The 13743-nt window shown below is 36.6% G+C and overlaps 1 protein-coding gene across 1 annotated transcript in view; it reads left to right on the top strand.

Moving 5' to 3' along the window:
• The first annotated feature begins 380 nt into the window (after window positions 1–380).
• The window catches only part of LOC149803990 (mitochondrial-processing peptidase subunit beta-like), a 59773-nt gene continuing 46410 nt past the window's right edge, over window positions 381–13743 (top strand). The window contains exons 1-4 of the mRNA XM_089953855.1: window positions 381–476; window positions 3453–3608; window positions 8027–8113; window positions 12154–12283. Of these exons, the coding sequence (XP_089809981.1) occupies window positions 414–476; window positions 3453–3608; window positions 8027–8113; window positions 12154–12283 (436 nt within the window). The 5' untranslated portion in view covers window positions 381–413. The remainder of the gene's footprint in view (window positions 477–3452; window positions 3609–8026; window positions 8114–12153; window positions 12284–13743) is intronic.

Here is a 13743-nt window from a genome sequence, read left to right on the forward strand (position 1 = left end):
TTCGCACGGATAACAATGCATTTTGACAATTGTAAGGACAAATCTGGAAAATATTATTTGGTATTAGACGAATCAATATAAAAATATTGTCTCATCAAGCTACTTAGGGGAAGTATGAGTTTGGTTTCTCTTTCAATAGAAACTACAATACAACAGACTCGCAGTACTGTTTGGATATTCTAAAGACTTGTGTACATTTTCTAATTAAAAAATATAACGTAATGAAACCCACGCAAAAACTTTGGTTTTACTATTTACGAGAGTCGAGTGCATGCTGAAGGTGTTTATTTACAAATATTGTAAACCAGTAAGATAAACGAGAGAGAGAGAGAGAGAGAGAGGTGGAAGGGGGTCAAAGGGAAGCAACTCTTATCCTCAAGCATGCGCACTTTGGTTTGTCCTCTGAGAACCAAATGGCGACTAAGATGTTGAGAGTCACGACCTATGTGGCAAAGTCATTGTCAAACATCAACAAGGTAACAATTAAATGACACAATAAACTATTTCTAATTTGATCTGGTTTATTCAGGAACGATTTCAATAATACAGATTACCCTAGAAACTCAATAAGAAGGGAAAAATGTGCGACGCAACGGTTCGTGCAACCGGCCCCCCCCCCCCCGCAGGTATCTTATTTTGTCTGGTGCCATGAAAATATATTAATGTGTGATATATATCGCTCAGATTAGTATTTAATGTTTAAACAACAGATGGCCGAAGTGTGCCGATTGATCATTTTTTGTTCGAAATAACTCCAACCATTATATGCCGAGGCTAATTGCATGGCTACAGTTACAGTGGAAGTCACATGGGTCATGTTAGTCCTACACTGCAAGTCCTCGTCCTTGATATTTATGTTTTGGACGTCGAGGTCTTACTGCTAAATGACGGCGCTGTGTAGTGTGTTTTGATGTCGACTGACAATGTAATGGAAGTCAAATTTTCAGGAATATCTCGCACTTGGCTGCCGATATCGGCGCTTTTCAACAAATTAAAGTTACACTGTAATAGACTTTACTTACTCTGATGTCTTTTTCCTAAGAAATTCAGATTCTCACATAAGCAAATGAACCAGTTTTCAAGATTATTGGTTTACATTTCAGTTTGATGGAAAGACTTATAAAAATGATATTAGCAGTTTCCTCGTTTGGCACTCAGCATTAAGATGTTGGTGTTAGGACTGGATGGTCTGGTGTCAGGATAATGTGACTGGGTGGGACATGATGCTACATGTCTGCAGCATTATACCCCAGTGCTGGACATCACTATAAACTGCCACACTGCAGACATGGTAGTGATATGACTGAAAAATTGTTAACCCTTTACCTCATGCAAGTGCCTTTGGATGCCTCTACTCCATTCACATACAAGTGCCTTTGGACGCCTCTGCCTGATTCGCATACAGGCGCCTTTGGATGTCTCTACCCGATTCACATACAGGCGCCTTTGGACGCCTCAACGTGATTTGCATGCAAGTACCTTTGGATGCCATATTATGTGGATTTTCGTAGCGCCACCTTCGGGGACAACCCCCATTAGATACTACAGTCATTTCTGTGATTGACCATTATGCCAGATCATGTGGTCATTTTGTATGCTGTGGTCAAAATCTGTTATTTAAAGTAATTGGGTCATATTCTCCACTCTCCAAAATGGAGGTCATGGATTTCATTCAGTACTTATGAAATTTTCACGATTAGAATCACAATTATGAAAGCTTCAGGAACTTAGGTATAAGCTCTGATATTGATGTAGGCAGCAATTAGGGTTTATAAATTATCAAATTCAGATGACTTAGTTATGTAGATGCGAACAAAAAACTTGTTAATTTCGAGTATGAGAAATGGCAGCTACGGTTGGTCACGCAGCTTCACTTACTTGACGGTGAACAAGTTCTCACGAGATTTTAAAGCACATAAAAAAATTCTTCAGTGAAAAATAAGTACACAGCTATAACGATCGGACTTTACTGTTAAATTTTTCAATACATAAAAGATATGTACCAAAGTGTAAAATGGTTAAAATTGCTGTTAAACGTTAACCATAACATACACTACATTGCTTAACAGTTAACAGGCAGGCCTATGTGTATGGAATCGAATAGGTAACAGGTGTTCAATTTATAGTGCACTGCACTGGGTAACTTTGCTACATGTGTATCGAAGGGCTAAAAAGCCATTTACTTTATGAGGTAAAGGGTTAAAGCTACTTTAAAAATCCAAAACACACCCACCCCTCTGGTTACATGTCTCTCAAAGACTATCAGCTACACATCCCTTGGACAACTTTTATGAGGGTTTGCCTAGCCCTGGAGCCAAGAGCCTTTCATCTCGTGCAGAAACTTAAAAATGCCTGTTTTGCTCATTAAGCCCTTGTTTCAACATTAGACTTTGCCAGGGAAACCTACCCCAAACCATTAGTTTACCCAGTCAGATTTCAGGATTATCTAACCACCATTATTAACATATGCCCCTCCAGAGTTTAGGAAATTTTAAATTTTTCTCCTGCTTTTATTTATATATCGATCTCTGCAAAGTTTCAACTTATGACAAATGTTTCAAGAAGTACAGATGCCTTTTCTGCAACTTTTCTGACCTTGGCATTTTGATTAAACAAAACCCATTATCACCCCTGTCAGGTTAGCCTGATATAGTTATCAAACGGAGCCTCATTTAAATCAATCAGGTCCCTAACAGATCTATTAAAGTATGGGCATCCCGAAACATGACATGGACTTAATTCAGTGCAAAATCAAATATGTCAATTTAATATTGCTATGTATTAAATGACATTTGTAAAATTCAGTTATGTGTCACAGTGGTATCTGCTACATTCACACTGTTACACAAGCTGAAAATAACAACTGCCTCGTTTTTGGACTTGCTCATGGTCATGTATCTTACGAACTTGAGCTTTCCCGAGCTGATATTGAGCTTGTCCTGAGAGTTGAAAAGGAATATTTGTAAAGCCCTGTTTTGACTTAGAATGAACATCCGCTGATAATTTCATCCAAAGATTAGATTTTCATTCACCTCCACAAATTTAAAATGGGCATTTCGTTTTACTCTTTTTGTTCCATCTGTTCCATTATGGTAGAGCTCTACATCTAGGTCATTGTGGAGGGGTATTCATGTTTCATGAACACATTAAAGAAAGCCATTCATTGCTATCTTCCAATAGAGCAATGAAGGGACTTACAAATACTTACTATCTCATGCAATACTGAATGAGAAATCTATATAATCAAATAATCTTTACATGGTAGTAAAGAATTTTGAAAAATAAGCAGTATTTTGTTCTTGAACTATGTGTAGGATCTGAAATGGATTGCATTTCAAGTTTTAAACATGGTAATTAACCTTTAATTTAAAAATTGCAGTTTCACCTAAACTTACTTAGTGAAGGATAGTTTATTTTGTAATCACTGCAGTCATGTGTCTTACTTTATGCAGGTCAGATGCACCAGTGTTTTGAACCATAGAAGATGGCGATCAGCCAGGGCAGCCACCTATGAGCAGACAGTTCTCAACATCCCTGAAACTCGTGTGACGACACTGCCTAATGGATTCAGAGTGGCCACAGAGGACTCTGGAAGTCCAACTGCAACGGTTGGTTTTTAGTTCACATGATCACGTAGCTTTTCTGCATTATATTCATTGTCCATATGAACAATATAGAAGAATTTTTGTTGTCAGATTCTGCATGCAAGCTTATAATCCAGAGAAACCTTATGGACCAGAGACAGTCTCTCTCTCTCTCTTGCTCTCTCTCTCTTTTTCTTTCTCTGGCGTAAGGAGATGTTACGCCCTTTATCTCTTACATATTCTCCAAAGGTTGTTGGATTTTATTTTGGTTTAGTATTTTATGGCATGACATTACAGGTAGGTTATTTAGGGCTGAAGTTATTGGAATAGAGTGCCTTGGGTAATGTTATTGAAGAAGAAACCAATTTTTGCAGCAAAACATGTTTCTTCAATAATACTTACCTGATAATAAATTGCAAATAGACCATCCTAGCCTCCCCAGAATTAAACCCTACTAAAAGAGCATGCATTCTGCTCCAGTAGTGACTAAGTACACTGGATTTTGGTGCCAATACATAGATCAAAGGAAGATCACTCTACCACCAATGTGGGCAGACAACCTTTAGCTTCCATAATTAAAATTGTTGCCAGAGTGGACTGGATTTGCCAGGTAGTGGTAGTACTCCAAAGGTATTTTGATTGGGTGAATATATCCGAAGAAACATTTCAGTCAGAAAATTGTTTGTCATGCTTCATTTTTAGAGACACGTTTTGAAAAAGGAAATGTTAAGTATTAATGCAACCCAGTGCAATCATTACTGCAGTGTTTTATCTACAAATGGCTTCATGTAAGTCATTTGACTCCTCAAGCAAAAAACCGCAAGTCAAAATCCAAGCCTATGAGTTTTATTCAAGCTGATGATCAGTTTTCAGTAGTTTTAAAAATAATTGTAATGCTTATATACACAACAAAAATATTAGTTATATAATTGACTAAAGCCAAAAAGGTATAAGACTGTCCTTAACGTTTGATAGACTCTCCAGTAACAAGCAGCAGCTGAGTCATACTGATTTGCCGAATTCAAAATGCCAATGGTATCAATTTCTTCAGCCACTAAGTCATGTATTAAATTAAAAAGAGATTTGTATTTTACAGAAAGGGATGTCTTCTACACTCAGCCAATGTACACACTTAAACAGCACTATCACTGCTATGTCTTGTTTGGAAGAATGTTTTTGCATTCGAATCTACCTTCAGTCACCAGTTCTGGCAACCCAACATGCCTTGTCAGTGTACTGTTCTGAAAGTTATTGTTTTTTGCACATCTGGTCATGGAGGGTTTTTTTAGTCTCTATTATTATATGGCAAAACATAAAGATGTCTTCACTGTCACATTCTTCGCTCGACTTAACTTCTTTTGTAAAACATAGCCAGGTATATTTTCAACCATTGCTGCACAAAATACATTTTGTCTTATGAGTAAACCGTTACCTTGTCTTTGGATGATGAAGGCTGCGCTGGTTCAATAACAATACTGTTTTCATCGGTCGGTCATAAACATGGTCTAAAAGATAATTTTGTTTGTTTTGTATCTATTTTAATTTTTTGCCTTGGATGCCATTTTCAGTCAAATGTTGACAGTATCTTGGAACAGCGCAAGGCATACAGTTGAGCGAATGGAAATTGTTGCTTCATTGCCTGACAAAGGTGCACATAAAATAAAAGTTTCTCATGAGAATCACTTTAAAATCACATGTTATTTTCTGCCTCTTTCTTGGGTATGGTGATTATATGTTGCTACAAATGATGTGACAGTTACAGGTCACATAAGGTCAGCTCAAGGTTCCATGCTAAGTTGAAACCTATGTATTACGATAACATTAGCATAAGAAACCAATGTGCGCATGTTTTCCCTGTTTGGGAGAGTTGTAATCTGTCCATTAAAGTAGTTAGACCAAACCTGAATTTTGTGTTAATCAGCAAAACACAATATTGGGGTTTGTCAATTTACCTATTGGCAACGATTTGTAGACCAGACCTTTGTATTTTGTTAATCAGCAAACATAACATTGGGGTGCATCAATTTATGTACCGGTGACGATTTTTATGCATCAAATTGGAAAAGTCGGCATATTTGACGCATGGCGCATGCGTAGATAAAACACTGTTACTGTTGGACATTTACAGATGTGTAGGAAGCATTATGATCTTTCATTGCCTGAAATGTCTTGAGAGAGTAGTATGCATGTTCAGATCTACCACCTGTACTGATTTACTTGGGATCATCCCAGATTTTTGTTTAAAAATCAGAAAATCTTGATTTCCTTATATTTTGCATAAAATCCCGATTTTGAGAAATGCTAAAGAATTTAAAAGCATACCTTTTGATTCAAGATGACTGTGCAAGGACAGAAAAAGCGATGCAGAAATTCCATGAGGAATACACAACAGTCATACCATGAATATCTACCATTTTCCATTTTCATCTTTTATGCTGATATTTAATGTTTTAATTGAATTAAAAAATATATCAGCATTAACGATGAAAATGGAACAATGATAAATTTTCATGGTTTGATTGTAGCATACATTTTTACATAAGTAAATAATATATGATGGCAAAGATGTCAATCTCTTTGTAAAGTTTTTGTAAATACATTGGTCACAAACACTGATCCTGATATTTTTCTCAGAATCCCAAAGTTTTGCCTTTGACATCCTGATTTTCATTCCACTCGAGGTGGCAGCTCTGCATCTTGTTTGTCATATAAGAAAATACATGTTCAGAGGAACATGTTTCAGGTGCAGGGATATGCATGTTTGTGACTGCATGTACATGTAGTTTTTCTGTTTATTTCATGGTTCATGTGAGTACATCAGGCTTTTTATGTTTATTTCATGGTTCATGTGAGTACATCAGGCTTTTTATGTTTATTTCATGGTGTATGCATTTACTTCTAGTTTTTCTACTTCATGTTTCATGCATTACATAAGTTATTCTGTTTATTTCATAATTCATGCAGGTACTTAAGGATTTTTCCATTTATTTCATGGTTCATGCATTTACATCAAGTTTTCTGTTTATTTCATGGTTCATCATCAGACATGAAATCTCTTTGTCCTAATGATCAATGGCAAAAGGTTACATTATGAACAGAGGTCTTGCTAGGATTTTACAACTAGAAGTCCAGGACTCCAAGTTTGGTAAAAATAGGAGTCCCACCAGCAAAAGTTGCAGTCCCCTCCCATTAGCATATTAGGCATACCTGAATTGGCAGCATGTTCAGATGAGAAGAACAAATGGTTGTCATTGAGTTTAATTTTCCAAGTTCTTGTTTGTCCATTGGAGTCAGACTGAATTTTGTCAATTCAAGGAAAGGCCTCATTGCAAATACTAAACCAGGCATCACACACTTTCTTACACTTGGCTACTGTTCTATCTAAACTATCAGTTCTAGTAACTTTAGCACTCTTCTGAATCTCATTACAATCTTCATCAATTTGCCATGTTTATGTTTCAAGGTCATATCCACTACACTAGGAAATGAACAAGATCATGAAAGCTAAAGTTGTTCGCTTGATGTACTTTTATAATGACCACCTGTACATTTCTGGGTCTTCCTGCCTCGAATTCAATCACTGTAAATATCAGCACATTTTCCCACCACTCTGCAGCTAGTCTAAGTCTTTGAACTTGCTGCCCAGCTATTGCACCATGTTCTCTTGATGTACTCTTATAATGACACCATGTACATCTGGAGGCCTTTCAGCCACTGAATTTTGTCATTGTAAATATCAGCACAGCTAAAGTGATCAATTGATCAGCACCTTCCCACTCAGCATGTGGTTGAAGCAGGACTGGCAAGCCATTGAATTTACCGCCCAGCAATTGTGTGTGTGTGGAGGACTCCTATGTAAGCAATTTTCTGTTTCTGAGATAAAAAATATGCATCCAAATTCACGTGTTTCTGAGACCTCTCATTAAGGTCCCTGTGTGAACATCAGTGCCATGACTGCAGTTTGATGCTGTCAGAAAAAATGAATATTTACTGTAAGATATATGCATGATTGTTCACAAGAACACTTGTACCAAAGTTCAAGTTATTTCTCTATTTCTGTAGAATTTTTGTCTGCGTGGGTTCGAGTCTCGGATTCGGCTAATGTGGGTATGTGAGAAAGCTTGCCAGTAGCTTCTCGTGGGTCGGTGGTTCTTTCCGGGGTTTTCCGGGTTCTGCCTCCACTATTAATACTGGCCGCCATTTATAGCTTATCGTTTGCTGAAAAATGGCATTAAACTCTACAACAACAACAACTGTAGATTTTGTGTTTTAAACTTACTGATAAGAACAAATGAACAAATATATATTTTGCAAGGTTAAGACAGTTCTTTGTGTGCTCTTGAATTCTTTGTATACTTTTTTGCAGTGTTAAAATTTTGTATCCTCTGTTTTGGGTTATTTTTGTTTTGCTACAGAATGTGTTTTTTATTTTTTCTACCTAGGTTGGACTGTGGATAGATGCAGGAAGTAGATACGAGAACGATGAGAACAATGGCACTGCACATTTTCTGGAACATATGGCTTTCAAGGTAAAAGTGTTTTATGGAGTATATTCAGTCAATTTTTTATTCAGTTTTTTAAAAATGTTCTGTGATTGAAAATAATGTTAAAAACTGGTTGCAATGCTGTTGAATTCTTAATGTGGAAATTTGTAAAGAATGTTTGTGTCATCTGCAACAGATGTCACTAAAGGTGGTCACAGTGTCTGTCTGGCATAAAGAATATCTTTTGTTTTTCTCTACTTAATCATAGTCAGACTTTCTCACAAATACATTTGGGGTTTGGGGTATGATTGTTCCTTGAGATTGGTGTCTAAAGAATAAAGGTCAAGTCCAAATGGAGCAATAGTTCTGGTTTTAGGTTGGTGGTCAATTGTTGAAGTTTTTGCATCGGTGATTACTATCTTTGGGGATCATCAAAGACTATGATGTTACAATTAAGCATGTGTAGAGCTCTGGTTGGCAGAAGCACTATGGTAGCAAAGGAATGAGATGAACTCTTATACGATGCAAATATATTACCAGATGAAGCTTGTGCTCACTCTGTGCACATGTATTACCAAATTTGTGCTCATTCTGTGCAATTGTATTACCAAATGAAGCTTGTGCTCACTCTGTGCAAATGTATTACCAGATGAAGCTTGTGCTCACTCAGTGCAAATGTATTACCAAATGAAGCTTGTGCCCACTCTGTGCAAATGTATTACCAAATGAAGCTTGTGCCCACTCTGTGCAAATGTATTACCAAATGAAGCTTGTGCTTACTCTGTGCAAATGTATTACCAAATGAAGCTTGTACTCTGTGCAAATGTATTACCAAATGAAAGCTTGTGCCCACTCTGTGCAAATGTATTACCAAGTGAAAGCTTGTGCCCACTCTGTGCAGATGTATTACCAAATGAAAGCTTGTGCCCACTCTGTGCAAATGTATTACCAAATGAAAGCTTGTACTCACTCTGTGCAAATGTATTACCAAATGAAGCTTGTGCCCACTCTGTGCAAATGTATTACCAAATGAAAGTTTGTGCCCACTCTGTGCAAATGTATTACCAAATAAAAGCTTGTTCTCACTCTGTGCAAATGTATTACCAAATGAAGCTTGTGCTCATCTTATGCAAATGTATTACCAAATGAAGCTTGTGCTCACTCTGTGCAAATGTATTACCAAATGAAAGCTTGTGCCCACTCTGTGCAAATGTATTACCAAATGAAGCTTGTGCTCACCTTATGCAAATGTTTTACCAAATGAAGCTTGTGCTCACTCTGTGCAAATGTTTTACCAAATGAAGCTTGTGCTCACTGTGCAAATGTATTACCAAATGAAAGCTTGTGCTCACTCTGTGCAAATGTATTACCAAATGAAGCTTGTGCTCACTCTGTGCAAATGTATTACCAAATGAAGCTTGTGCTGTACAAAAGATGGATACATGGCATTAAAGATTATAATAGATTGCCTGATAAACTCAAATCAGGAATGATAAGAGTTATCCTATTTGTATGAGTCTGGTTAATGTTATGTACGTTTCTCGCATTGTGATATTTTCTGTGGGCCTTTAGCCATTTAGCATTGTATTCCAAACTATCATTTCTTATTTTATTACAGTTTGGATTGCTATTATTTATTACAAAACGTCTTGAAGCAGTGTTATTCAGATATAATCAGATTGATGAATTGAAATTTCCTGATCTGGTGTTACTTGTTTCTTTGTAATTTACCTCAGAATTTCCACATTATCATTGAAAAACGTAATGCAATCAGCACCAGAATCACACTGTTTGAGAAGGAACAATTTTCCAAATAATCCTTGATGCTTTGAGTTCAGGCAATAAATATATCCCAGTAGGACCACATATTTAATCGTGGCCCCGAGTGGTCTAAAGCACTCTCCATTACTGATCACTGCCATCTCACCTCAGTCTGCATGGGTTCGAGTCTCGGATTCGGCCAATGTGGGTATGTGAGAAAGCTTGCCAGTAGCTTCTCGAGGGTCGGTGGTTCTTTCCGGGGATTTCCCGGGTTCTTCCTCCACCATTAATACTGGCCGCCATGTATAGCCTATCGTGTGCTGAAAAATGGCGTTAAACCCTACTACAACAACAACAACATATTTAATCTAAGCACACATGATGGTAATTTAGACTGCAAACATATCAATTTTACATTCAGTATCCAACTGTGAATGTGATGGAGAAACCAAGACGACTCCAAAATAAATATCAGTTTCAGAGCCAGTTTTATTGTTGTTGTGGGGTTTAACGCCATTTTTCAGCACACGATAGGCTATGCATGGCAGCCAGTATTAATGGTGGAGGAAGAACTCAGGAAAACCCCAGAAAGAACCACCGACCCACGAGAAGCTACTGGCAAGCTTTCTCACATACCTACATTGGCCGAATCCTAGACTTGAACCCACGCAGACAGAGGTGAGATGGCAGTGATCCGTAACAGAGAGCGCTTTAGACCACTCGGCCACTTAGGGCCCCCAGTTTTATTGATTTTAAACCAAAGCATATAATCTGAGTCAGATTGAATGATAGTTTCAGAAGGAGAGATGGAATACTTTTTGACAACATTGCAATTAGTCATCAAATATGGAGTACTCCTTTGTTCTTTCTGCCAACCATTCAAGGAAACCTTGTATGTGACTATGCCCAATGTCATAGTGATAATCAGTATTAATGCTGTGAATAAATGATCATCAGACAAAGCAGTGTATGTTTGTGTGCAATAGAGTTTGATGGCAGATGTTTACCATGGGATATAAATATCTCATGGGTTGGAGGGCAAAAGGTCATTGTTATAACAGTCAGTTTTTTCGATATTTTTATTGTGCTTTGGATCCAGGCATGAAAGGTCAAGGCCACCGGATGAATTGTTTACTTCTTTGGTGTAAATGTTAAAAGCCATATGGAGCATGTTACATCTTCAATTTTCATTCCAGTATTGTTGATTAGTCATATATATTAGCCGAATGGGGGGGGGGGTTAAAGATTCAGAGGTCTTTGTCACATGGATTGTTTAGTCTTGTGTTACTAAGCCTGCTGTCATAGGCAAGATAACACATTTATTTATTTTTATTATATGAAATGAATGCAGATTAAAACACATGTTCATAGTGTAACAGTTTGGGTAAATTATATTTCTTTTTTGACAAAAAATGATTATGTTGGTGATATGAAATGTAATGCAAAGAGTTTTAGGAATTCAGGGATTTAACTGGACTGAACATTTTGTGCATAATGACTTCTCCCTTCTGTCTAAATAGGGTATAGTGGTGGGTAAATAGGGAAAAGTTCAGTTTTGTAATAGTGAAATAGATTTTTATCAACAGCCGATTGTTGACTGGCTCTGCAGATTAAGTATTAAAATTGCACAGAATCCTTATAGCTGATGAAAGTATTAAAAGCTTTCTGTTATAAATCTTGAAAACTGCTGAATAAACTTTGTTAATGGGCTTAATTGATGATCTCAAAAATAAATGACTGATAGTGTAGATATATCACAGATGAAAATTACTGCTTAACTAAAACTAACCCACCCACCCCATGTAACCTATAGATTTCACTGAAATATATACTATTTCTGTTAGAAGTATTTTAGTGGGATGTGCTTCCCCTTATTCACCATTGCTTTAGTTAATTGTATTTGGTTGGATGGTTTTAACAACACTTTTAATACATTATTGGTGTTATCGTGGCGAGGAAATGGGAGCTATTGTGCCTTCTCCAAGGTCATGCCAAAGGGACTGACCTTTGCTGGCTTGACCAGGTTTGAAAGTTTTTGGATTAAAAATCCAATGCCATACCAGTTTAGTTACCATGGCTCCCAGTTTTGACGATCTGTATGTAAAAGTAATAAGTGCTACATTAAACATTTCTGAAGAAATTTTTTGAAAAAAATATTGTGCATTAGTCAATTGAAATGTTTATTCAGAAGATATTTGAGTAATTTGGGGGAACTCCTTAATTTGTGGAAACAGTCTTTAAAATCATTTATTTTAACTTGCATGTTGGAGGATGGTTGACTTTGATTTACATTACAGAAATAAATCCTTGAATTTTTATCTCAGGGCACCAAGACCAGATCACAGACTGACCTGGAACTTGAAGTGGAGAACATGGGAGCTCATTTGAATGCATATACCTCAAGAGAACAAACAGTTTATTATGCAAAAATTTTCAGGAAAGATTTGCATAAAGGTAATATGCAACTTGCATGTAATATTTTGAATAAGTGACTTAAAAGAATTCCGTGGCACAATAAGAAGAAAATAAAAACATGAAAAAGATGTCAGGATGCAAATCAAGAGTATTTGCCTACACCAATTTTAATTTCCACTGATTTTATATTATAGAGCTGTACTTGTAATATTCTGAAGTTAAAATCAACAGATGAGGATATTGCACTAGCTAACGTTATATTTTGTGGCTTTTATGAAAGTTTCTTCATGATCTGTCTTGGCTTTATCACAGTAACTTGACTAATGTGATGCTTGGTATCATGCCTGTTCTAAGATCCATGATTTCACAAATAGAACAAGAATAAAAAAAAACATGCATGAAACCCATGCGTCATATTTTCAAGCCCTATGTATATTTTTTCATTAAAGCCCTCCGATATTCATGATTTCCTCACATTTTTCAATTGGAGTGGAAGTCTGCCCCCTAAAATTTGTTCAGTTGTTGTCCACCATGGTGTGTGGGGTTGGATCAGGTTATTATTCATCCCCTGTCCCCAGTAAAACTACTTTGGAATTTTTCACCTGCATTGGAAGCTATATGCATGCTATAAAAACCTAGTTTTGCAGTTGATGGGGAAAGTTTGAGGTTAATCTATGTGTTTACGGTTTTATTATTGTCAAGCCTGTCTTTGTGGACATTTGGCATATTTATTACTTTCATGCCAGTGTGCTTATCTATTCCGACATCTGTCCACAACTTAGGTTAACCTCAGCAATGCATCATGTACTTCCTTTTTATAAGATTAACTGGACATAACTAGCTTGGTATGGCTTGTAATCCATTTTGTGTCTGTTGGCATTTATATTTTCAGCTTCTCAAAAACTGCTTAACCAACTTCATCTGAACATGGCTCCAAGCACGGCATAAAGACCTTTCAGATTTATACAACTGATTTTAATCTGCCATCAAATATGGCTGCATTTACTAAAATGGAAAAATATTTAAAAGATATTTGGAGAAAATTATTTAAGTGTAAGGCTTGCTGACACAAGCAATAAATTACACACAGAACAATACCAAAATTATGAAAATATAATTGTTGCAGTCAGATCTGCATGTCAACTTGTTTAGGTTCAGCCTGGATTTAGGTTTTTCCATTTGACTCGGTGGATTTGGTCCAGGAACCAGAATGGCTGTACCAGGGGTAGACTGGACACTATAATCTACTTACACTCTTCATGATGATGCCCACGTTCTTACATAGTCAGGAAATGTCATATAATTGGCTATTCTTTAAATGAAAGCAAGAAAGGCAACAATTTAATTCATTTGACATCTTTTTATCTCAGTTTGACTATTGTTTATGGTGGGAGAGATGATTTCTGTCAAAATGAAAATTTATTTTTTTAAAAAATATAAGGATTGAGGCGAGATCTCATAAGACATAATTCACCTGCAGTGGTTCTGATCTGCAGTTA

The sequence above is a fragment of the Sinohyriopsis cumingii genome, chromosome 3, assembly GCF_028554795.1.
Source record: "Sinohyriopsis cumingii isolate HCF-2022 chromosome 3, ASM2855479v2, whole genome shotgun sequence".
Taxonomy (NCBI): Eukaryota; Metazoa; Mollusca; class Bivalvia; order Unionida; family Unionidae; genus Sinohyriopsis; species Sinohyriopsis cumingii.